Raw genomic sequence first — 26,926 nt, 5'->3', positions numbered from 1 at the left:
ACTGCCATGAGAGCCCAGAACCAGGAGCTGGTAAGCTGCTTAGCAAGGCTCTGACGCAGGGCCTGAGCAACTGAAAGAGGGATAGGAAATAAATAAGGGAAGCCCCACCCACCAGCCTTCGAAACACTGTCTCCGCAATGATATCCTTGGAGAGACCTCCCTTACCCAAACTCCAATCTTTACTTGAATGCTACCTGTCCAGCAAGCCCCAGCACCCTATCTAAACACAATCTTTCAGCTTTCTCATCCCCATCCTCCCTGACACTGCCCCCCCCCCCCCATTGCACCTATGGTCTGGCAGCATGGGCATCACCACTCTGCAGATGCTCTCAGACTACACAGGCAGAATGAGATCTTAGGTGTGGTCAAGCAGGTCCTGCCTACTACAGAGCTGGGTCCTCAGGTGAACATTCTCTCTGGAAATGTATGATGGCAAACACTGAGTTCCTCTCTACTGCAAGCACCGAATGAACAGAAAGATGGTTTCTCGGTGTAGTAGAGGGGACCCGGTCAGTCAACAGTGCCACGCCATAGCAACAATACACAAGTGAGGACTTGCAAAATACCATGGGGGGAGCCCTCTGATCCCAGAGGCTTTCTTGTTAAAGTATGCATGCAGTAAGAAGTAGAAGGAACCCATTGCAGGAGGGGTCTCCAGACCTGCAGAAAGACAGGGGCCATAAGCTGAGATGTGATTCAGGAAAGCTCTTAGTCATGAGTGACTCTGAAACCAGCTGGGCCAAATCTCTACCTAACACACAAGAAAACCATGTCTACAAAGCAACTTCTCCATATATCACAAGAAGGGATGGCATGGTCGGACAGCTTCTGCTACTAAAGAAGAATCTGTCATCAGCCACCTGGAGCGCTTCAGTATGTCTCTTCAGCCCTTACTCCAGGCAAGTCCACAGAAGCTCAAGAAAGCAGACATCCTAGTCATTCAGCCAAGGCATCCATCCCTCTTGCAGGTCCCATGCTGTCTGTCTGTGAAGGGTTCCAACCAGCAGAGATAATCTGCTGAGTGTTGCCACAGGGAATACCCAAGGAACTAAACACAGAGCCTGCCAATACAGCTGAAGCACTAGCATAGAGCAGCTTGGGACGACATGCACTCCCCCAGCATCCTCCATGGACTGGTCTATTGAAGATAGGAACTACTTGGGACATACAGATGATCTCCACGGCTGGACAGAACATGCTCTCTGGGTTAAGCATGTGCTGCACACAGGACTCTGGGATGTGGCCTCTCAAGAGAAGCAAAGAAACAGTGTCACTAAGTCCTCTGCAGGCTGGTCTTAGGGAGGAGTTGCTGTATAGATTCTTACCCAGCAGGGAATGTGAAGGGAACATCAAATATAGACAACCAGCTGTAAGGGTGGGGTCCCTGGAGAGAAATGAGGAAGTAGCACGTCATACCCACATGGTGATGGCCCATGTTCCTCGGAGCATTTCCTCTTAGCATTCACTTCCCCTCTTGCCATAGTAACCTGGACCTCTCTAGAGGACAGTGCTTGGTCATGCCCACCAGAGTGCAGAGCACATGGAACAACCATGGCCCGTATACTTCCTAAGTACTTTAGTCACTAGTGGGCCCTTGACAAGGGGCATCTGCATGGCCTACATTCAGGGCTATTCAGAGTCCTGGCCTTCCACTAGACAGGAGCCATGCACCAACCTCTACCCCAAACCAACCTCGGCCTGAAAGATAGGTGCTACTCATAAATGGAACCTTCTTAAACCATGGGAAGGTCTCTTTTATCAAGGCCAAGTGTGCCTATCAGAACAAGGAACTTGAGTTGACATCCTGCCTTCCTCATCCTCAACATTTAAGGGTGAGTATATATAACAAGGGCACTTTGCCTCTTTTCCTCAACCTTCTCTGCTAGCATCTCCAAACACAACTTAAACCACCAGTCGAATGGAATAGGTTCAGAGAGGAAAACCTCACAGTCGCCACGGAGCTCCTTCTGACCTCCTCCCTTCCGAGTACCATCACCTGCAAGAGGCCCGTGCTGCCTAGCACAAAATCAAAACTTACCTCTGTGACCATACCTACATGTATCCCCAATTCCTACTTCTTTCTTACTTCATTGTAATAAAAAAAAAAAATGACAACACTGGTTTGTATATGCTTGGCCTAGAGACTGGCACTATTAGAAGTATGGCCTTGTTGGAGGAAGTGTGTCACAGTAGAGGTGGGCTTGAAGACCTTTCCTCCGAGCTGCCTGAGTCTGTTCCTGGCTTCCTTCAGATGAAGATGTAGAACTCTCAGCTCTGCCTGCACCATGCCTGCCTGGATGTTGCCATGCTCCTCCTGCCTTGATGATACTGGACTGAAGCTCTGAAACGGTAAGCCAGCCTCAATTAAATGTTGTCCTTTATAAGAGTTGCCTTGGTCATGGTGTCTGTTCATAGCAGTAAAACCCTAAGTCACTGCCCCACCCAAGTGCCTTTGTTTCAAGGGAAACAAAGCTGGGGCTGAGAAGTTAATAGGCATACTGACTAGCTGGCTTCCAGTCACTCAGCAGTACCCAGCTGTTTCCTTCCCTGCCCAAATGCATACTTGTCAGGATGACCTCAGCCCCACCCCTTTCCTCAAACACAATACTCCACCCTTGTGGCTAAGGCCTGAATATTTGTGTTCTCCGCCCCCAAATTTACATGCTGAAATTCTAATCCCCAGGTTGACAGTACTGAGTGACAGACAGATTTAGGAAGAATCCCAGACAAAGGCATCATGGCTGACTGGTATCCACATACAAGAGGCCCCAAAGAGTTGCCCCTTTAGCACGTGAGGATACAGCAAAAAGATGACTACTGGGGTGGAGACATGGCTCAGTGTTAAGAGCGCTTGCTGTTCTTACAGAGGACCCAAGCTTGGTTCCCAGAACCCACATCAGGCAGTTCACAACTATAACTCCAGTAACTCCTGTAACTCCAGTTCCAAGGGATCCAACACCTTTCTCTGGCATTCATGCTCCCAACCCCCATAAATATTAAAATATTTTTTAAAAGATGGCTGTCTGGGATGATTAATCTTGACTGCCAACTTGATAGGATTTAGGATCACCATAGAAATAAATCCCCAGTAGATCTATAAGGGCATTTCCAGAAAATGGAAAGAAGGAAAAATGGAATTAATGGAAGAAGGAAGAGCCGCTCTGAATGTGAGTAGCACTGTCCCATGGGCTCACCTGTCTCTGCTGCCTGATGTCGGATGCCATATGACCACCTGCCACACGCTCCTGTCACCATTACTTCCCTGCCACGATGGACTGTATGAATAAGCGTGAGGCACAATAAACCCTTCCTTCCTTCCTCCCTTCCTTCCTTCCTTTCTTCTGTTGCTTTTTGCCACAGCAACAAGAAAAATAAGTAAGACACTATCCATCAAAACAACCTTGCTGTGTCCATGGATACAAATCTACTGACACCTCTATTCTGAACCTCCCAGTCTCCAGGATTCACTGTCCAGACATCCACTCAATGGTATTTTGTTGTACCATTTGTTATCTTACACCAGAGCATTTTCAGCTGAGGACCCTACATCCTACTTGACCAAAAACAAAACAAAACCACCAGAGTGATACAAGAAGGGATGAGAGCAAACACTGGTGAGGGGACAGAACAAAGGGAATTCTCATCACTGCTGCTGGGAATATAAAAAGTGAAGCCACTGTAGAACAGGCAGTTTCTCTGCCACTGAACAGGCTTATACAGTATAGCAACTGCGTACCTTGGGATGTACCCAAAGATTTGAAAACCCCCCACCCACATGGCTCTTTACAACAGCAGCTGTTCAGATATGCCAAAACTCGGAAGCAACTGCGATGCCCTTGATGAGCAAATAGATAAACTATGCCAAATCCATACAGAGGAATATCACTCAGGTTTTAAACATGAGTTATGCCCTCTACAACAACGGGATCAAAGAACAGATAGACTCACAGAGACTGAGCACCTGCCCAGGTCTATTCCAGATGGAGTCATAAGAACTGAAAGAAAGGGACACATGTCCCCATCCCTAACCCAGAAACTATCTCCAGTTGACAACCACTTGCAAATGAAAATTTAGTTTCCTCCCAGGCAGGCAGGCAGGCAGGCAGGCAGGCAGGCAGTTTGGGGAACAAACTCCTCTTAAGGGCAGGCTGTGTGCCCAATACTAGATGTCAGCAGGCGACAAACAGCCTCACAGGAGTTCCTTGTCCAGGTCAGATTTCTATTTACTTTTACTTTATTTAAATACATTTTACCTCTCCTTTTACCCTACAGGTCCTCTGCATATATGTGATGACACCCAGTTTAGAATTCCCATGGGATTCCCGAGTGTATGACTAAGTGGCCTCTACATCTGGAACTGTTTCATGGCCCTTTTCACAGGCCCTTTTCCTTCTTTTTGTTTTGCCCTATTCCAATCTATTAGCTTTTCTCTTAAGTTAGATTATGTCTTGTTTCTTGTCCTCGTCCCACAGCAGAAAGATTTAACACAGTGACCTGGGCAGCGCCTGCCCATCTTGGAATGTCCTTCTCTTCTGCCTAGCTCTTGGAGCTTAACCGCTGATAACATGAGATGGCTCTCTCATTCTCACAGACCCCCAAGCAGGTACACCTCGGCTTATCTCACGGACAAGCACACAGACACAAAGTCTGAGTGCCTGCCTAACCCAAGACCACAGGCCAGCACACCATGGCACAGCTAAGTCAAGAAACCATCACCCAGCCTTCCTTGCCAGGCTTCTCAGCCATGCACAAGCATGTGCCCACACCAGCAGCAGCTCCAATTCACAGCACGTGTTCTGGTGCGCATCAAAAACTAAGACAGGACAATAGCAAACAGATTTTGTAAGAAAGTCATAATTATAAATCAAATGTTATCTCTCATTTCCCTAGTGCTAATTCTAAAATCATCGTAACATTAGAAAGTAAGTCAACAACATAAAACTGAATCAATATTACTGTGCTGGCTACACACCTCCCATTTTGCCCAACACCTAAGTGTGAACTTTTCCTCTCTTGAAGATCATAAACCTAAAGGTCAGAGACCCCAGCCCTGCATCATCTTTGAATCCCCTGGCAAGTTAATCAACCTCTGCATAGTTTTCACACATAGAAGCAAAATTACCAGCATGTTCCTGAATCAGTTAAGTTCCCAGTGCAAGATACAAAAACATTCTAAGTGTTTAAAGCAGAAATGGATTTAACACAAGGAATAAGATGGTCTCAAGGTCATAGGAAGAAGCAGATTCTGATGATTCCCTGACTCCTAGAGTAGGTCACTGAGCAACACGGAACTGATTTACCTGAGGTGCAGATGTGGCTGGACTCGTTCAAGTCAGCAAGAAATCAGTATCACTGCCTTTGGGAGGGAGCACAGGGCTTTCCTGCACGGCAACTGCCCTCGGCATCCAGGAAGCTGAAAACAGACACTGTCAACACTGCAGGAAAGCCTCCAACCTCTCCAACCTCAGTAGGCACCAGAGAGCAGCAAAGAGAAAAAAATGGCTTGCATCTTATTTCTGCCTCAAACCTCCCACAGTGGGAGGAACTGGATGACCCTAATCCATGTCCAAAACTCTAGCAGCAAGAGGCTAGGAATAGACTTCTGCTCTGCAGCTAATAAAGTCCAGAAAAGCAGCTACAAGGAGAGCAGCCCAAAGGATAAACAGGCAGCCTGGTCCCACCTCATGCTACCTCTCCATTACCATGCAGCCTGAAAAAGGAAGCCACACAAATCAAAGAGCAGCACCAGGCACACAAAAGTGCACCCTCATCCTGGTAAATGAATTCACCTCCTCTTTATAAGCTGCCTCCAGTCCACAGATTTCCTATTTATCATACCCTATGATCACCAGTCAATGGGTCAAATCCCAAAAGCCCAGCTCTGTACAGGAACTAAGACTGTGGTTAGACACATTCATATCATATCAAAGTATCTATCTGAAGATTCACTTTTAAACTGGTGGTGGCAAATATCTTTACCCGGAGGACAATTTTTAAAAATAACACTGAAATCTCATATGAAACCTCAACAAAAGGAGAAAAGCAAGCCAAAAGCAGCATATGTATGGAGCTCACTCTGCCTTGTGAGTTAACTTCTATTTCCTCACTGAACACTTGCATTATTAGCTCTTCGCTTGCGTGCTTTTTGTATTTGTTTTGCAGTGCCAGGGATGGAAACCAGGGCCTCACACACACCAGACAAATGCTCTAACCCTGAGTTATGGCTCTGTCCCTCTCGTCTTAGCTCTTCACTAGAGGAGCAATTAGTCCCAGGTCACCCAAGTACACGGTAGAGGCTGCAAAGGTTAAATGGCTTTCTCAGGGTCACATAGCGCAAAATGACAGAGCTTCTGAGGCTCCCAGCCCTATTCTCAAACCACCATGGTCCTTGCACTGTCTTTGAATTACAAGTAAAAGTCAGGCTAGCCAGACAAAGACTGTGCCCCGAAAGGGTTCTCTGCCAGGTCAGGAAGCAGACTAGAAAAATCCATCATTCTAGACCTTTAAGCACAGCCAGGCACATCCCCAAAGGCTGTGTCTGCCCCCATAATTATTAGCAGGAAAAGCTAATTATTACTTCCTAGACCATGTGGATTAGCAGATTAAACCTTGGGCTTCATGGAAACAACCCCATAGCCTGAGGGAAGTGGCCACACCACAAGCATTGCTACTGAATTCCTCAGCCACTGGACTGTCACCCTGGACTCAGAGGATCCCCTAACACTGCTCTCTTCCATGTAAGATGAGGAATTCTGCTCAAATTACACTAGTAAATGAGCTTCGAGGAAGCTATTTGGGAGCAAAGTTGTCATCTGTTAGTAAGCCCAGCGCATCAGAAAGGCTTCATCCATTGCCATCCCAGAACATGTGGCAATGTCCAGAGACACTTTGGTCTTCACAGTTGCAGGATGGTGCCAGTATCTAGTGGGCAGAGGTCAGGAATGTTGCAATACACTGGACAGCTGCCCACAGAAGTACAATCTCAAACATTAACAATTCGTGGTACAGAAATTCTGCATTAAGTTACTAGGCAATGGGTTCAACTGAAGAAATGTACAGTATGGGGTCAAAAGCTCACAAAAGCATTAAAAAATAAAATATGCTCTGGTCAAACCAGAGAAAGCTACTACTTAAATAATCCCAGGAAGCCAGGTGCCTTAGCTATTTGATCTTCCTGGAGCCATTTTTCCCCATTAAAGCTATACAAGGTCACACAGCTATTAAGAGAGCTGACAATAAACCTATGTCACCTGAGCCCTGACCCAGTGTTCCCAACTGCAGGGCCCACCCTCCCAGGATATCCACCATGTCTAGGAGAGCAGGAACCAGTGCAGAGCTCAGGGTAATGTGATGCACGGGTGTATGTTACAAAAATAAAGGTAAAACAAACGGCAGTGACACCCCCAGTTTCCATGGGGCAACACGAGACTCCATGCATTGCTGTCTCACTTGGACTCCTTTGTTTTTATATCCCCTGCTTCAGCGCTTCAGTGTGGCTCCTTGTAACAGGTCAGAGCTGCCAACCAAGAATACAGAAGCAGGAACCAAGAAATAAGAGGGTCTAGAAACTGCAAAATGCAAAGTATTTTCTCCAAAGGGGAAAAAGTTTCAACAGGCAACTCACTTCTACCCAGTTCCCCATAAGACAAAGGTAGCAATACATCAGGGAGTAGCCATGATCACCCAAACTGCTGATATGTAAAGTCATCTGTGCTGATCTTATGTCAACTTGACACAAGCTAAAGTTACCTGAGAAGAGGGAACCTCGATCAAAAAAATGCCTCCATAATATCCAGCTATAATTGTTAACTAATTATTAACTGGTAATAATGGGGAGAGGGCCCAGCCTATTATGGTTGGTGCTATCCCTGGGCTGGTGGTTCTGAGAAAGAAAGCAGGCTGAGCAAGCCACCATAAGCAGCATCCCTGAATGGTCTCTGTATCAGATCCTACTCTGTTTGAGTTCCTGTCCTGACTTCCTTCAATGATGAACAGTGCATGGAAATATAAGTCAAATAAACCCTTTCCTTCCCAAGTTGCTTTTGATCCTGGTATTTATCACAGTAACAGTAACCCTAATGAAGACCTCATCCATGTGTCAGGTTATCTATATTAAGCCTTAAACATATTAATCCACCTAATTCCACAGTCACACAGGAGCTCTTCACTCCAATTCTGGGGAAAATAAGCAGAGACAGCAAACACTGTGATGATGGGGACAACGAGGTAAGTGAAGCAAAGCCAATGACACATCAGGCTCCCACGGCCCTCCTCAGTACTGCTAGGGACTCAGTAACCTCAGTGAAGGTAAGTGATTCTCAAGGTCACATAGCTAGGATGTGACTGACCTGTAAACCAAGCTGTCCCCACTGCACTACTTCCCAGGCACCCCTACTTCCAAAAAGTCTCCAGGTTTGCTAAGGGTCCCTGTCTCCTAGGTGACTATGAAAACCTGTGTATTGGCAAGCTCCTCCCCTGAGATTGACCTGAGGAGTCACTCATAAGGCCCTCTGGTAACTCCTCAACATGGAAAAACTGCAAACACTCATCCAAATAACAGGACCCAGCCAGCTACACAAGAGGAGACCCCCCAGCACTGCTGGATGGGAGGCCTCAGAAGCACACACAAGGGCTTCAGACACTGAATAAGTTCTCCAGCAGGCACATCAAGAACAAAGGTGTCCGGAGAAGACGGCAAGCCATGTGAAGACCATCTTACTGAGGACTGGCCTTAGACTGACTGGGAATACTCCACATTTGCTTGATGAAGCAACTGGGGAACCCTAAGTAACTACATGTCTCTGGTTAGCTCTAGACAGCATATCACACCAAGTATTGCAAAGTCCAACACTGACTTGCTAGAAGCATGTGCCTTATGTTCCTACTTGCCAAGTTCATAGCCCAGAAGCCTCCAAAGAACAAATGTGGGGCAGATTACAATTCTAAATAGATAATCCATAAACCCACACCCTCTGTAAAGGACCTCAGCTTCTGTGACTGGTGGAGGCACAGCAACCCCAGATTATAAACTCTCCCTCCATCGTGACCTAAGATCATGTCCATCACCCTGTGACTCCCATATGACCTGCCTAGAACAGAGCCTTAGACACTCTTGCTGAACAAAAGCATAAAAACAAATCAGAGGAAGAAATAGAAGCAATACTCCCCAGAGTGCTCTAGGGACACACAGGAAGCCCAGAAGGCTTGTTGGGGACCTGGGTGACAAGGCATCACATAGTACATGGTAGGATCAACACATTAAGAACTGTGTGGCTGCAGGGCAGCCAAGGCACATGCCCTCAATAGCATGGCCAGGACCAGAATACAAGAAAAAGGCCCTCCAGACAGGTACTGGCAGCATGACTAAAGCATTTGGAGATGGCAGCCCCAATGTCTGCCACTAAGAGCAGGATTAGAGGGGCTGGGGATTTAGCTCAGTGGTAGAGCGCTTACCTAGGAAGCGCAAGGCCCTGGGTTCAGTCCCCAGCTCCGAAAAAAAGAACCAAAAAAAAAAAAAAAAAAAAAAAAGAGCAGGATTAGAAACAGAGTTGCTGATGCCAATCTCACCAGCACCCTTTTGCCTGCCCTAAGAAACCATTAGTTTCTTAGTGAATTAGTGTAACTCGTGAATGACAAAGTAAGGGCACTAAGGGCCTGTGGGTGACCCCACCCTCAAAAGGCAGGAGGCCAACAAGCAACAAAGACTATTCACGTGAGCCAAGGACACAGAAGGGGAGAGGGCAGTGAGAAGCCAAACCGTTGAGTCAGCAGCCAACCTGGCCACAACACACTACTCCACAGTACCGAGGTGCCAGGAAAAGGCACAGTTGTCTGTAGGACACAGCTCTTACTAACAACGCACAGGAGACATACAATTAAGACAAGGAGGCACAAGGCAACAGGTCTGCATCTGTTGCCCTGTCTCTGCTCCAAATAGCAAAGGCGTTACCTTGTGAAGAAGTGGCTGAATGGTTGCAATAGCCTCAATTTCCTCCCCTCCTCAGTCTCAGCAACACAATCCTGCTGGTGTAAGTCACTGGTTTCCTTGATGGAGCTCAGGGTGACATCAGTAAACTGGGGGTCATCATCGTTCTCCAGCGTCACAATGGCACTGGAATTGCTCGTGACCATGAGGTCCAAGATGTCCTCATTGCTAACCGACAATGTGGTTGACAGTTCTGTGCCAAGACTAGACACACTGCAGACAGAGACATCGTCACTTCGGCTCAAGGCTTTGGAGGTGGGGCTGTAGAGTTTCACTGAGTCATAGCCTGTCCTGGGAAAGGTGGAAGACTTCCGCACAGCTTGCTCCCGTTCGCTGCCAGTGGGAGCTGAGGGTGTACAGGATGGCAAGGGGCACGCACTCTGGAAGGCCCGCTCCGGGATGATCTCTGACTCAGACTGCTTTCTCTTCACATGGACCACACTGCAGGGAACAGGCTCTGGGTTGCCAATCTCCAGGGTAGGAATGCCCGAGTCCACTGACTGAAGGCTGTGTCGATCTTCCAAAGCACCAAGTTTTAGTGTAGGTCCATAGTCAGGCACTGAAAGGGATCTGGGCACTGCCTTGATACTAAGGTGTTGCAATTCCTGAAGGGAGTCTCCTGGCCGACCATCTAGAATGCCCATCAATGCTACACCATTCATAGAGGTGGAAAGGTTTCCATCAGTCATCTTGGTCCAAGAAGAAACTAGAGAAATACAGACATGGGAATTAAAAATGTGTATATAGATCCAAAGATGCCATTCCTCAGATATCTCTGAACACAGAGCTCCAGAGGCTGGATGATCCTGCTTAAAAGGGTGCCTTTGAAAGAGAAAGTTGGATGTGGTGGCACTCACTAGTAAAACCAGCACTGGGAGACAGGCAAGACTGAATTTGAGACCAGCCCTCGTGATATTCAATGTCAAAAAGAAGTTAAAAAAAAAAAAGTCCTATACACTCAAGTTCTAATCGAGGCTCTGAGCAAAAACTTGAACACACTCTCATGACATGAAATAGCAGGACAATAGCCCACACAGAGGATCATCTAGAGAAAACAGTTTCACCATGAGCTCCCGCACTCCAGTCACATCTCCTGCATCCAGGCCAGCAATGGAGGTAAAATGTCTGTGCCAGGCAGGAAAGACATTTTCTTGTAGAAATAGGCTACATTCTAGATCTTGTATGCCCATATGTTGAAGGCTTGGTCCCAAGGCCGTCGTGCAACTGGAGGTGGTGCCTTTAGGAGGTTGGATAAAGCTAGATTATCTTGTTTCCTGAGTGCTATGAGCCAATCAGGACTCTTCTGTCACCTGCTCCTATCATGGCATTCTATGATAGGAGCCAAAGCAACAAGGCCAAAACACCATGGATTGAAGAACTCTCTGAAACAATGAGCTGAAATACTCCTTTCATTCTTACAAGTTGCTTGTCTCAGGCCTTCTGTAACAGAGGTACAAAGACAACACAGGGGGCAAACTGTCAACAGAACACCTCTGACCTAAAGCTGTGAACTAGGGCAGGAGAACATTGCGTAGTAGTGCTACTTAGCTAGAATGAGCAAAGCCATAGGTTCAGTCCTAGTCATTGTAGTACAGCATTAAAAACAAGCTAACTTCATTAAGATAGAAAAATAACCTGAGAATAGACCCCCATTGAAGGAATCAGAGAAAGAACTGGAAGAGCTTGAAGGGGCTCGAGACCCCATATGTACAACAATGCCAAGCAACCAGAGCTTCCAGGGACTAAGCCACTACCTAAAGACTATACATGGACTGACCCTGTACTCTGACCTCATATGTAGCAATGAATATCCTAGTAAGAGCACCAGTGGAAGGGGAAGCCCTGGGTCCTGCTAAGACTGAACCCCCAGTGAACTAGATTGTTGGGGGGGAGGGCAGCAATGGGGGGAGGATGGGGAGGGGAACACCCATAAAGAAGGGGAGGGGGAGGGATTAGGGGATGTTTGCCCGGAAACCGGGAAAGGGAATAACACTCGAAATGTATATAAGAAATACTCAAGTTAATAAAAAAATAAAATTAAAAAAAAGATAGAAAAATAACAATGTAAAGTATACACTTACAAACATGCCATCTGCAGGAAGACTGCCCATGCAAACCCCAACTGTCCACTCCCTTCCACAGCATTACCATGGTCACTCAAGCACAAGACAGGGTATGCTTTTCCTTCACAACAGAAGCCAAACCCTCAGAACAGTCCAAGATCAGACTTAGCTAGAGAGGTAGGATTTGGGGGTCAGAAGGAAGGCCATACCTAGGTTTAAATGGCTTGGAACAGGCTCCTTAAAGTCCAGGGCAGGAGGTTAGTTCAGTGAAGATATGTTAGTAATAGAAGAGCAAAAGCCAGGGCTTGAGGGAAGAGTCTAAAGCACTGGCCACACACACCTCAAAAGCCATGCCAACAATTCTCTGACCAAGAGGCAGGCACAGGCCAGGAGAAAATTCCAGTCTGAAGAGCCCCTAGCACACAGTCACCCTCACTTGGGAAAAGTTACCACTTGTTTTCTTTTGAAATGTCAAAACTAGAGAAGGGATGGTGCACCCTAACCTGACCACAGAGTAGAACCTAAGGACCAGAACTCCAGCCTCCAGCTACTTCCAGACTGAAGCCCAGCTCCGCTACAGACAACCTTGGGGAAATTAGTACCAAGGAAAGCAACGAGCGGGCACCTGGCCCAGGAGGAGCATCGGCTCTCATCAAACAAGAAGTGGCAGGAGACGTCAGGGCACAGCAGACACAGGAGTTCCCTCCTAAGATGTTAGGCTAGCTTCTACAAGAAGCCCCCTGCAGCCCTCAGGTAGCCAAGCTCCTTAAGTGCAGCAGAAGCAAACTGATTAAAAGCAGAAAGGGGAAGGCAAGTAATCTCCTCCTCCCAGAAAACTGAAGAAGCCAGTCAGACAGTGCAGCAAAGAGCAAAAATGGAGACAGAAGGGAGTGAATGGAGAGGCAGAATTCAGAAATAGCCGAGCCACAGAAAACTATGATCCTGCAAGTAAGGTTCATTTAACTCCAGAGCTGTTCTGACTAATAACCTATTTTTCTTACAAGTTAGAACCACAGTGTACCACAACACAAGAAAAACACAGGCAAATTTAGTTGTTACAGAAACAAAATTATATAAGGGCTGAAAAAGTTTTTAAACCTACAACAAAAACTCAATTCATTCTCAGGGAGTTGAGCGTCCCTTCGGCAGGTGTTGGCACATTTTAATTTGCATGGCTCGCCCTAATGTCCACCTTGAGTCCAGCAGCCATGTGTCCCTCAAGGACATCACACACCATCTGTGTTCCGGGCTGTGGGAAAACCTAGCCAATTGTTATGTTAAGAATCACGAAAAGATGGGGCTGGGGATTTAGCTCAGTGGTAGAGCGCTTGCCTAGGAAGCACAAGGCCCTGGGTTCGGTCCCCAGCTCCGAAAAAAAAAGACCAAAAAAAAAAAAAAAAAAAAAAGAATCACGAAAAGATACAAGTAGATTCAAATACTCACAAATTGGAAGTTGCACTCTTTAAATTAAAGCAAGAATAAAGAAATATGTATCACATAGTTAAGAGCTAATCTTTGACAAAGGCAAAGGTTACTATATTATCAAAACACCATCAGACTCCAGCAGAACAAATGGGCACAAGGCCTTAGTCGGAAGAGGAAATCTTTACAGCTGAAATTCTGGCTCTGCTACTTATCAGCTGGGGTGACCTCAGGAGAGGTGCTTAACCTTTCTGAGCCTCAACTTCCTGCCTCCCCAGCGTGAACAATACTATACTACAGGTTGGTCTGAAGACAAAAGAAACAAGGAAGTGTGGTGAAGCCAGACACCAGACCTCACAGGTGCTCCACAACCATATTTCCTTGTTTTCTAGCTGGGTCTGGAGTGTTTGCAGGAGATGCAGTTCAACTGTAAACAAGAGATTCTGCTCTTAAGAGTGCACATCAGGCTTATTTATAATAGCCAGAAGCTGGAAAGAACCCAGATGCCCTTCAACAGAGGAATGGATACAGAAAATGTGGTACATCTACATAATGGAATACTACTCAGCTATCAAAAACAATGACTTTATGAAATTCGTAGGCAAATGGTCGGAACTGGAAAATATCATCCTGAGTGAGGTAACCCAATCACAGAAAAACACACATGGTATGCACTCATTGATAAGTGGCTATTAGCCCAAATGCTTGAATTACCCTAAATGCCTAGAACAAATGAAACTCAAGACGGATGATCAAAATGTGAATGCTTCACTCCTTCTGTAAAAGGGGAACAAGAATACCCTTGGCAGGGAATAGAGAGGCAAAGATTAAAACAGACACAGAAGGAACACCCATTCAGAGCCTGCCCCACATGTGGCCCACACATATACAGCCATCCAATTAGACAAGATGGATGAAGCAAAGAAGTGCAGGCCGACAGGAGCTGGACGTAGATCGCTCCTGAGAGACACAGTCAGAATACAGCAAATACAGAGGCGAATGCCAGCAGCAAACCACTGAACTGAGAATAGGACCCCCGTTGAAGGAATCAGAGAAAGAACTGGAAGAGCTTGAAGGGGCTTGAGACCCCATATGTACAACAATGCCAAGCAACCAGAGCTTCTAGGGACTAAGCCACTACCTAAAGACTATACATGGACTGACCCTGGACTCTGACCTCATAGGTAGCAATGAATATCCTAGTAAGAGCACCAGTGGAAGGGGAAGCCCTGGGTCCTGCTAAGACTGAACCCCCAGTGAACTAGATTGTTGGGGGGAGGGCAGCAAGGGTGGGGAGGATGGGGAGGGGAATACCCATAAAGAAGGGGAGGGGGGAGGGGGATGTTGGCCTGGAAACCGGGAAAGGGAATAACACTCGAAATGTATATAAGAAATACTCAAGTTAATAAAAAAAAAAAGAAAGAAAGAAAGAAAGAAAAAGAAATTAGATGCCAAAAAAAAAAAAAAAAGTGCACATCAGGGGTTGGGGATTTAGCTCAGTGGTAGAGCGCTTGCCTAGTGAGCGCAAGGCCCTGGGTTCGGTCCCCAGCTCCGGGGGGGGGGGGGGGGGGGGAGTGCACATCAGTCAGGGCCTGGGCAAACACCTAGCTAGTGCTGTCTGTGGGGTGAGAAACCATCTTATTCAGACAATGGCACTAGTCAAGAAGTGGGGAAGAAAGTAGGGCTGCCAGCCCTGAGCCATGGTGTTCCCTGTCTCTGGGGCCTCTTTCAGGGAAAAGCCAAATGAACTCTGAGGCCTCTGGTGATTCATTAAGTCTCAGGAACAGGGTGTCTGCCTTTGAGGAAATAAGCCTAAAAGGGAAAAAGTGCTCCACTTGCAGCATATTTGTGCTGGCTACTCACTCTTATGTCAACTTAACACACAAACTAGAGATAACTGAAAGGAGGGACTCGTGACAACAATGCTTCCATAAGATCTAACTGTAGGACATTTTCTTAGTTATTGACAGGGCCCAGCCCATTGTGGGTGGTTCAATCCCAGGGCTGGTGGTCCTGGGTTCTAAAAGGAAACAGGCTGAGCAAGCTTAGGGGAGCAGGCCAGAAACAAAACCCCTGCATCAGCTCCTGCCTCCAGGTTCCTGCCTTGTTTGAGTTCCTGTTCTGACTTCCTTTGATGATGAACAAAATAAGGAAGTGTGAGCCAAATAAACCCTTTCCTCCTCAACTTGCTTTTTGGTTGTGGTGTTTTGTCACAGCAATAGTAATCCTAACTAAAACTATACTCTAGAGCCAACTCTGCAAAGGGCTAAGGCCACCTGCTCCTTGGGCCCTTCCACCTGGTACTACCAATGCCATAAAACCAGAGGCCACACTCCAGGCCTCCTGCCTTCTGCCAGTGCCCCCAAAGGGGGAGGTTGCACAAACAAAACACATGCTTCTGAGACAAGGCCGTAGGGTGATCTTTGGAAGTTGGCCTAAGGAAGGTGGCCTGCCTCCAAGTCACATGCTTTCTAAGCACAGACTGAGCCCGAATTCCCCACACTAAGCAGATACAAAGGCCCTCCCGTCATCTCTACCTTCCCCCACTTTTCAACATGCAGCCCAACTGGGGCCACTGTACAGAGCAAGGAGCTCCAGCCCAGCAAGGTCATCGGGGGTTTTGGGCTCTAGCCAACTGTGGCATGGGAAGCTCCAACTTGGGGAGCTTACCACCTCCTTCCTCCTCTGTCCCCTCCTTGGCTTCTTCAGGAAGCTATAAAGCTCTTTCTAGACTCTTCTACCACACCCCACCTAAAATGATGAGATTTTACAACTATTCTCCTGTTTACAACTGTTCCCTGGCCACCAGGTCTCAAACTTTAGGCAGGAACAGTTTACTCATTTCTGGACTTCAGCATCTACCATAGATTAAGGATTTTTAAAAGTATGTGCTGAATTAATTACTAACAACCAAGTCCTCAAGTGGGCAGGTTTCCCAGACAGCCCCATCCATGAGCATTCAACTGAAATCTGGGTCATATTCTAAGAACAAGGCAATGCTAACAGAAGCAATACAAGTGGCAGAAAAGCTGACTGAGTCCTGGTAACATGTGCACACACCAGACACTGCAACTGGGCAATCCACTCAGAACAACAGCAGGTTACATGTGGACCTGACAATGGGAACCACTCTCCACAGTGATAGTCATTTTCTGACATCTACATCAGAGCAACACAATGTGCCTACAGCAGGCACTCTAACCTGGGCAGACTCAGCATTAACTGAGTCCATTTAGGGAGGAAGAGCACACTGCCAGGGGAGGGACAAAATGCAGGGTAAATGGTGATTAGTCACCACTTTCCGGACCAGAGACAAACACACAAGATATGAAACAGGCATATGAGGAAGGCTGTTTTTAACACATAGCAAGACCACGTAAGTTTCATGTGTTCTGCAGGAAGCAAAGAGGAAACTGCCTGAGGTTTTGGAACAGCCCAAATCCATCCCATAGGGCTGTTCTTTGTGTAAGACAAGTAACAAAGAGAGCCAAGTTCTACTAATAATGTAGACAGGGCTATGTGAGACAGTCTAATCCAGTCGCAACCACTTGATTTCCTCCTCCCCAAATCCATGGCCATAATCTTCACACACACACACACACACACACACACACACACACACACACACACACACACACATCACACATCACACCATTCTGAAACACAGACCAAATGATTAGATTTGTCCTTAGGAAGTGAAATCCCCTCCCTGGTGGTTGCAGAAGGACAAATTGCCCTAGCTAGGACCATTCCTGGGGACTTTCCCCACCCCCAAAGGTTATGGGCCCAAGTATCCCTTCTTGACGCAGCTCCTCTCTGATGTTCCTGGGGAAAGGGCATTCCTGGCACCACCAGTAAAGGAATACTACTGTTTTCTCTCACCATCAAAGGACAGGACAGTACACTCACCTTAGCTGCCACGTCTCCCCTCAGCCCAGTTCTACCTGATTTCCAGGTCCTTATTTTAAGGGCAAAATACCCAAAGCTTGTTTCTACTCAGCCACGCCTGAGGGCACATACATCAGTCAGTACCAGGGGAGCAGGATTACTTGTAATATCTTCCACATGTATAGCTACCAGTTAATGCAGACCAGGCTTCTCTAAGCTGAACAGGCCCCACAAGTCTTCTGTATCTAACACCCACAACATCCTTGAGAAAGCCTCTTGGGGTGCCCCATGTTTAACAGTAAGGGTTCTGATGAGGTCTTCTGCTTCTTGAAGCAAAGTTCCACCAGGCTGCATCTCAGCCCAGAACACAGGGTGTTCAGGATAAACTTTAGCTCAGGACAGGCTACCAATGAGATCTAACACCAGAATTCCTTAGGTACATTCCGCTTGTGTGAATTCCCCTGTACTGCAGAGAGTGTCACAGGAAGTAACTGGGAGAGAGTCTCTCTTTTAGTGCTCTTTAAGTCTTTAAGTCTCTTTAAGTAGGAAGGTCAAAGGGACCAGGATAGTCCAAGAGCATTACACCAGTTCACAGGAGCGGCTACCTGCCAAGAGCACAGAGCCTGCTGGGTGCTCAACCTTCACACCCATCTACTTAGATAAGAGCCAGAAACCTCAGCTCCAGACAAAGAGCCAGGGCTAAGAAAGCAGCCATGCTGGGCTAACCTGGATCTCACTCAAAAGTAGGAGGCAGCCCACTGCTCACTCTTTGTACTGTCACTGTACAGAATGGAAGTCAATTATAAAAGTTCTTTCTTAGGTTATTCTTAGGGCAAAAACAGTCCTAAGACAATTACCTAAACTCATACATCCCTCTGGAAGGCGAATGGCAACTTACCTGAAGCTCTCACATTCTGGGTGAACTATTTCACCCGTATATTTCAGCATACCAGACTTCAAACTATTGAAGATCCTAAAGACTCCCTCGGGGCCCTAAAGACAGACACTTAACTTACAATTTAAAGGCCAGCAGGAGACCCTTTAAATTAAGGACAGAATATATGGAGTGTTCCTTTCTCTCCCAAATGTTTCAGTGACATTTAATGACTAAACAGGGAGGTGTGAAGTAGCGATGGATCAGGAAGATATGCAGACCACTTCACAAAGGCGACATAATTCTTTACTTCTTTGTTTGAGAGAAAGAGTCTCTTTCACTAAGTAGCCCTAGCTGGCCTGGAGCTCACTAACTGACAAAGATGGCCTCAAACTCACAGAGATCTGCCTGCCTCTGCTTCCAGAGCTCTGGGAGCAAAGGTGTGCTTAATTCTGAACAGAAGCGACCACTCTGAGCACTCACCACGTGCTGTACATGTGAGGGGCCATACAGCCCAGTCACAAGTGTGCTAAGTACACCGCAGACACTGAAATGTAAAGAAAGCAACTTGCGGGGCTGGGGATTTAGCTCAGTGGTAGAGCGCTTACCTAGGAAGCGCAAAGCCCTGGGTTCGGTCCTCAGCTCTGGGAAAAAAAAAAAAAAAAAGAAAGCAACTTGCTCCAAGTTGCTCAAGGTATGGCGGGTGTGACATCAGAGCCCCACACAAGGCCTGCAGGAATACTTAAACCAAACACTTAACAATTTTTACTATTTCATATGGTAGATGCGAATAGAAATGAACATTATTATATCTGTATGAGTATTTTGCCTCCATGTATGTCTGTGTACTAGAGTACCTGGTGCCTGCTAAGGTCAGAAGAGAGCACCAGGTCCCCTGGAACTGCAGTTACACAGGTGGACTGCCATGTGGGTGTTAGGAATTGAACCTGGACCCTTTGGAAGAGCAAGTGCTCATAAATGCTGAGCCATCTCTCCAGCCCCGCAAAACATTTAAAATTAGGGCCAGTGGGTTCAGTGGATAAAGGCACTTCTTGTGCATGCCTGGCAACCTAAATTCCATCCCTGGAACTCTCATAAAGGTACAGAGAATTGACTCCAAAGCTGTCCTCCAACCTCTACACACATGCAGCATAGGCATGCTCAACCACACACACACACATCACAAAAACCCAATAGTAAAAATTTATAAACGTTTTTAAGGCCATAGTAATGGCTCAGTTCATAAAGGTGCTTGCTGCCCAGCCTAGCGACCCGAGTTCGATCCTTAGGACCCACAAGTTAAAGGATAAAAAACTGACTAGAAATTGTCCTCTGACATGTACACAAGTAAATAATAAATGTAATTTTACAAGGAAGTTTTAAAATAAGTAGGGTAGGAGGAGCTATAGACTCTGGAATAGACTACCTGGATTCAAATCCCAGCTCCTCCACTTACCCATTATGTAATTTAGTTTAACTTCATGTGTTTCTGTTTCGCTGCAAAATGAAGTTAATAGTAACCTTAACCTTATCAAGCAGTTAGTAAGATTAGGAGAAGAAAGTCACATGATGCTTTTAGAACATGCCTGGCAGAAGTTAAGCCTTAGAAAATCTTGGCTAGTGTTAGTCTTCTTGGCACAAGATGGACAGCCAGCTCAGGCCCACTATTTTAACACCTTTGCATTACAAAGCCCAGAAATAGTCAATCTGTGTACACAGGGCCTCTTCCTGCTGCTAGCAACTCTCCTCATGCATGTGGCACTGACTGAACTCTGGGCCTCAATTTTCCCAAGGGAAATGAAATTACCCAAATTGACCTACTCCTGAGAGTCTTCTAGCTTGAGAGTCAAAAAGTTTCAACATTCCTGGCCTAAGACATTTACTTTATATCTAGTCCTAAAGCAAATATCAGAAGATGAGACAATATGCAATTCCCTAAACTTTTTTATATATATAAATGTCTACTCTGATGAATCCTCTCCAAGGTCTCAAAACCCCACCTCATGTGACAAGGACGCTCAGTGCTGGAGCTGAGAACATGAAGTTAAGGATCTCTGACCCATCAGGAGTCAGACTCTAAGACAAGGCTCCCTGAGACCATGTCCTTCTCACTGTTGGAGAGGCTTACACAAGGAAGTAACCCACCCTGGTAAAGGGGGGAGATAAGGAACTCACTCCCTGCACAACTGGAGTCAGAGCTAATTGAAGGTGCTAAAGAGACACAGATCATCCCCAGGAGCCAAGTAAGATGCTGGATGTGAGGGGACAGGATGAGGGCAGAGGACAAAAACTTTGCTGCTCAAAAAGCAAGCAAGCATAACTCACACAAGAAAGGTGCTCAACAAACACACACAAGGGCCAGCTGGGGCTACTGAGGACATCGGGATGAGCACAGCCTCGTCTTGTGATACGCCTGCTTCAGTCTGCATTCCACCTGTCTCTCTTGCCTAATCTCCCACAGTCATGCCTCCTTCTCTTAATGTTCTGGCAGAGTGCACCCAGTAACCCTAAGCAGCAGGTATACACCAGGTTCTCATTACAGCTGGATCTCATCAGGATCATGGAGCTCAGATCTCAATGGGCCAAACCCATACATCAGAGAAAGCAGTGAACGAGCTGGAGGAGGTGAAGGGGGTACCAAACTTGAGACTTAGTTTGGCACTGGTAAGTGTTGCCAGAACTGATACAAAGGCTAGCCAAGTCCCTTTAGCAGAGCTCCCAGCAGCCAGAGGCAATCCATCCTCCAAAAGTCTGCCCCCCAAACACTAGGACTCCCTCCTCAGCCAGAGGACGCAAAATAATCATAGACTAGCCAGAGTCTCCGGAAGTGACAAACTGCAATAGTGCACACAGATTCTTACAGAACAGATCTAATTAATTCCTCCTGGAAGATAAAGGTCCCATCTATGTTACTTTCAGACAGAGGCAGTTTCGAGTTTCACTGGGCCTGGTCAGGAGGTATCTCTGACATTCTCAGCCTCACTGGAGTCTGTGCTGACTAGCACCCTCTGGAAATCTAACCAAGGCCTGGAAGGAATGGCAAGATCCTGAGTAAGGTAGAAGTCAGGTTGTTCCTCTAGACTACCAAGATGGCCAATACTGAGTGTCTCTACAGATAAAATGGGTTCTACAGCTAGAGAGTAGAAGAGCTGAGGAGGACATGGCTCAGGAAACGAGTCTGAGGGAAGTGAGGTCTAGGGTTCTCCCTGAAGGACCTTTTGCAGTCCAGAGACCAGGGTAAGGAGGCCCAACATGGGAGAAGACCCAGTAAGTCAGGGGATTTAAGGAAGAGGTTTTGGCAGTCTGAGAAGAACTGGGCATGGGGAGGAAGAAGATATGAACACACAACAAAGGGCTGAGGAGGAAGGAATGAAAGGGGTCAGAGGTCTAAACCTGTCAGAGATCTGAGGAAGATTCAGGCTTAGACCCTCAGAGCAGACTCGGTTTGCAGCCCACAGCCCCGCGAAAGTCAGATGAGCCAGTTGCAGCCTCTGGTCTGTGAAAACTTTAGCAAGTTTTGAAAAAAACGTCTTAGCAGGATAGACATCTGAGACACACCAGGGGTTTGAGGAGCACTAGGATCCGAACAGGAGAGGGGTTTGGGGAGGGCAGAGATCTGAATACTACAGGGTCTGAAAAGGAGTAAAAGCAGAGATCTGAACCGGACAGGGGTCCTAGGAGGAAGGACCCTGGCTCAGGGTGCGCAGAGCAGACACCTCTATGGCTCGTAGCACCACATCTGAGGAGAAAACTTTTCACCAAGTTCTGGAAAAGACTCAAGTCGAGACAAGCTCTGACCGAGGGCAGTCGCACGTCAGCCGGACACCAGCCCTCCCACCCCCCCTCTCAGGCCGCCCTGCCTGGCCGACGCAGCAGCAGGTGGCAGCGGTCAGCGTCAACCCTCCGCAACCTGTCAGCTTGACCCTGCAGAGCCCCTCAGTACCCGAGCTACCGCAGCTCCAACGCCATCTCCGGGCCTGTGGCCCCCAGCCCAGGCCCCGTGGGGCCGGCAACTTGCTGGGCTAGGAGGCTAGACACTGCAGACGCCGGGCCACAGCAGGTGCCTGTCAGCGGCCCGCGGCCAAAAGCAGCTAGCGCCAGACTCCACCCCCACCACGCCCGCGCTCCATAACCACGCCCCCACAAGTCCATCGCTCTTCCGCCGAGCCTCTTCAGCCCAACACCCAACTCCAAACACTTGCTCCCCGGGCCTCAGGCGTACCGCCACGCCCCGTGCCCCATAGGCACGCCCCCTAGAGCTCACTAGCCACGCCCTACGCTTTTCCGTACCGACTCTCCAGCCAGGCTAGCCACACGCCAAGGGACAGGAGCGTTGCCACGCCCCACGTTCCCTATCCACGCCCTCACGCTCCCTAGCCCCGCCCCCGCCAATCTTCCGCTGCTCTTCCGCCCGGGCTCTCGCCCCCCGCCGCGGCTCCGTAGAGCTTGGAGCCTGACATTTACTGGCGCTGGTCCTCCAGCCTGCCAAGTATTCGCCCTGGGTTTCGGGAGTTGTGTCCCCGGCCCTTTTCTGTCCTCAAGGCCAAGCGGAGCTGCGAAGAAATCTCTGAGAGAGTCACAGTGTCCACACCGGCACCACAGACGCCCGGCAGGGGCCCCTTACCTGGTCGGCTCCGCCCGCGGCCATCTTGGAAGTGGGAAGCAGAGGGAGGGGGAAGAAGCGCGTGGGGCTGGTCCAGGCGTGGGGAGCCGAGCGGCGGAGCGCATCGATGGGGCGCCCCTGTCCAGTAGTTGGGGAGTCTTCACAGCCCACGGGAGTATGCAGGGGCACACCTGAGCGCAGGTTACGGATCGTTGACCTTGGAATGTCCGCCCAGTATAGCCTTAAGCTCTTTACCTGTCTAACGGGCTTTTCTGATCTCTTGACTGGTTGCGCTTAGTACCTAGAGCGCTGTAGTTACCAAACTTTTGTCTTCCCTTTAGTATTTCCGTACACAAAGCCCAGCAGGCCGGACTTCGGAAGATGTTGTACAGGGTTCATCGATGTGTTTTTTAAGTTGTGTGATGTACTCGCTTAGGAACTAGACGAGGCTTCACTAGATCCACCTGCTTCTGCCAATGGATTAAAGGTGTGCCAGCACGCCTGGCTTTATGTACATGTTTCCTTTTTAAGTAGCAAAAATTACAGAGATACAGTCTATGAACAAGTATGATTCAGGAGGTAGAAGTCAGCTATAGCTGAGAAGGGTAAAGCCAGATACCTATAGAAGATGTCTCCTTCTAGGCCAGGTTACTGAACTCACTGTTTCCCGAGCCTCAAAAAGCCTAGAGACATGACTGTCTGTTGGATCCATACTAAGGGTACTTGGCATGATTTGGGTTTATTCTAGGAGATGTCAGACCCCGAGGAATTGCAAACACAAACAAGCCCCTTTAAAGCCTGACTACATCTCAGCCAGGAAACCTCACATCAGGCCAGCTGGAAGCATCACAGGTATACAGGGGGAAATTCATTTGTCTTGGTTACAGTTCTCAGTTCATGCTAGCCTCAAGGTTGCAACCTAGAAAGAGATGACTTTGAACTCCTGATCCTCCTGTGTCTACCTCTGGGATTATTATTACTGTTTTGATTTGTACATTCATTTCAAAACATTAGGCGATGGTTTGACCTCTATACAATTCTCTCAAATATTTTTAAATATTTCCACAAATCTGAACACAATTCAGAGGAAGGGTTTACAAGACCCAGGTTATGATCAAAGGCTATGAGATGCACACCATCCCTGGGGATGAATGAAGACACAGAGAAGTATGGGGATAGCTCAGTGGCCTGAGTTCCTTGCCAAGGGGCCTGGGGGGAGGAGAGGAAGAAACAGCAGACTGAGGGCCAGGCCATATCTGAGTGTCTTGGGTCTGCACATGTGTTGTTAACTTAAACTTCCATGTGGCATGTGCTGTTTCACAGGAAGCAATGCTGGGTCCCACATAGCTACCTGATGCCATGAGACTGAGGCTCTCAACCCATCACACCAGAGCCTTGAACTAAGCAAGCCCAGCCCTGTGCCTGTTCAATGCCCAGGAAAAAGGTCTATCTGAGAGCCTGACAGCATTGGCTTCCGTTGTGAGAACCATTCAAGCAGGGTGACTGCTGGGCTGTAGTACTCCAGACTTTAGCCATTCTAGGAGCCTACAGACTACTTGAAAGCCTTGGACTTTCAACTTCCCTCCCTGATCATGACTGTAATTACTCTTAGCTCCAACTTACAATGGCAAGCGGGTAGAGACTTAACTAGGCAGTCTTTTGTTTGCAGAGAGTGAGAGACTCGCAGGGCATCCCTCAATATTTGTTGCATAATAGCAATTTCAAAGGTGCTTAAGTTGCTGGCAGTTTTACGTGAAAATAATGCCAGGTTTCCATCACACCCCTTGGTGCCCTCACAGCTGGATTTAAACACTGACTAGAAAGCAGAAACGTGCTTCAGTCCCATCTCACACTGCCAACACATTGGATTCGTATGTCTGTCGGCACAGGAGTCCTCATGACTCTTCACCTTCCAACCCCAATGCTGAGTATCAGTTTAAAAACTTTGCAATGAGGGCTAGAGAGATGCCTCAGTGGTTAGAAGCACTGTCCCTTCTTCCTGAGATCCTGAGTTCAATTCCCAGCAACCACATGGTGACTCACAACCATCTATAAGGGGATCTGATGCCCTCTTCTGGCCTGCAGGTGTATATGCATTAGGGCACTCGTACATTAAATGAATAAAAATGTTTAAAAAAAAAAAAAACAAAAAACCACCAAACCTTGAATGACAAGGGACCATTGTCCTATTTCCAGAATGGACAACTCTTTGTGGTGCACGGTTTTGCAGCTGCCACCCTCTGACTGCCTCACCCTCAGCAGCCTGGTGCCAGAGCCCAGGTGTCCTCCTCACTCCCCATCCCTTTGATTTGACCCATCTCTTACCTTTTACCATCAGTCCCCAGAAGCGGTCTAGATAAAGCCTCATTGTAACTTGAGTCTGAAACAAAAACAGAATGAACAGCACTAAAGGGGTGTGGTCACTTTCAGGACCTTACTCCCTGAGAACCTAACACTTCTAGCTCCCAGCTACAGAAAAAACAACCCTATCAAGCTGACAGCCCTCCCTGCAACTGTACTAGAACCCTGGGGAAGCCATTCCACCTCTTTTTCCCCTTTAGGCTCTGCTGGAGGGTTCCAGAAGGACTGCCCCTGTGCATGGTTTCTTCAATGGCTGTAAACCTCTCAGTTGTAGACAGAAATGCCAGCTCCTAAGAGACTCTGGCTGGCTAACTCCTCAGATTCTGTCCCCACCCCCATCTCTGAAGCACATAACCCTTCCTTCCCTTTCTCACATTATTTCGAGATTGAAAAAGTTCAAATAGTTGAAGCAACGATCATGTAAGAAGGGAAAGTTCAACTTTGTCAGTTTCCAGCATTCTTGGAGCCTTCCTAGAACGGTCTGACCCACCCCTAACAAAGAATGCTAGCTACCCAGCCTTGTGGGAGGAGGGAGACCTTGCCAGGGATGACTTCCATGTGCTCTGCTGAACATCTCTTTAGAAAAGCAGGAATGCTTCAAGATGTCCAGTATCCATAGAAACCATCTCTGTGCACCTGCTATACACCCAGGACACACCACTCAAAACAACTGCTTTCATGAGCGCTCCCGGGACACACCGAGGCAGTGCTCTGCAATCTGTAGCCATGTCTTCTTCTAAGGAAAATGGTTATCTGAAGCTCCAGGAGCGTCCTCCTTAGAACATTAGGTTAACCCTCTGTGTTATTGGGGAGAAAGTAGGTCAAGAGAGAAGGATGGAGACTCCTCAGACAGGTGAGAGGTGGTAGGCACAAAATAGCTGTTCCGTTAGGACCACTGACCTCCCTTTCAGAGATAGAGGGATCCATCTCCTGCACGCATAGATATCCCCAATCTCTGTGAAAGCCACCAATACATTAGCTGCATGAATGAGTCATACCCACACCTGACTTTACCTGGAGTCATTCCTGGCAATGGCTAGCACCTCACCTCTGTGACAGAAGTTGATCTCCACGACCTGCCAAGCTCACTCAGTGCCTCGAACCGTACAGAGGAGGATAGGGCTGGGAGGTGAAGCAACACAGCCTTGGTGTCACCAATCTATCCCACTGTCCCCAGGTCAGGTCCTGCCCAACCCAAACCTGCCTCCCATGCTACTGGCTCCTGGCATGGCATGGTTACAGTCACAGTAGGTTCACATGCCAATCCCCGGGACTTTGCTGTCTCTGTCCAGCGTCTTAGGCCAGGGGGCCCTCAGAGCCCCTCCACAGCCCAGTCCTTTCCCTCTCCATTCTGTTAGAGTGTTACCTCCTACACCATGGAGACTACAGTTCCCATTTTTAGGACACAATGCTTGGAATTTGGATTCCTCTGGTTGGTTCTTAAAATTATACAAGGAAAAAAAAAAAGACAGGAATCACTAGTGAGCTAGTGGTTAGCCACCTGAGGCAGGCAGAGCGTGCTAACAGAACAGCAGTAGGCAGCCAGAGTAGCCACAGCGATCCACACACCTCTCTGTACATGGACTCTTACACCAGGGCTATCAACTAGAGTATTCCTTTTTCCCCCCAGTGGGAGGGGGAGGTGTTGTCCTGACTGTCCTAGAACTCACTGTGTAACCAGGCTAGCCTTGAACTCAGGGATCTGTCTGTCTCCCAAGTATTGGGATTAA

The 26,926-nt window shown here is 47.7% G+C and overlaps 1 protein-coding gene and 1 long non-coding RNA gene across 11 annotated transcripts in view; one reads left to right on the top strand and one right to left on the bottom strand.

Moving 5' to 3' along the window:
* Window positions 1-26,574, bottom strand: part of Tbc1d14 (TBC1 domain family, member 14) — a 99,290-nt gene extending 72,716 nt beyond the window's left edge. For 3 of the 10 annotated variants that reach the window (XR_015636719.1, XM_087583825.1, XM_087583830.1), the window contains exons 1-2: window positions 22,857-22,889; window positions 9,950-10,691 (exon numbers count right to left, since the gene is read on the bottom strand). Coding sequence is in view for 4 of the 10 variants with exons in the window: in XM_087583825.1 (XP_087439951.1) it covers window positions 9,950-10,674 (725 nt within the window). In the remaining 6 variants the exon portion in view is untranslated. 10 annotated transcript variants of the gene reach the window in all.
* Window positions 1,477-8,033, top strand: LOC148001403 (uncharacterized). The gene is made up of 3 exons (XR_015637491.1): window positions 1,477-1,832; window positions 2,142-2,349; window positions 4,273-8,033. It is a non-coding gene; the product is annotated as an uncharacterized LOC148001403 (long non-coding RNA).
* Window positions 26,575-26,926: the final 352 nt, after the last annotated feature.

Source organism: Rattus norvegicus, chromosome 14, assembly GCF_021556685.1.
Source record: "Rattus norvegicus strain SHRSP/BbbUtx chromosome 14, alternate assembly SHRSP_T2T, whole genome shotgun sequence".
Taxonomy (NCBI): Eukaryota; Metazoa; Chordata; class Mammalia; order Rodentia; family Muridae; genus Rattus; species Rattus norvegicus.
The sequence above is the reverse complement of the archived record's forward strand: the minus strand, read 5'-3'. Positions and strand labels throughout refer to the sequence as shown.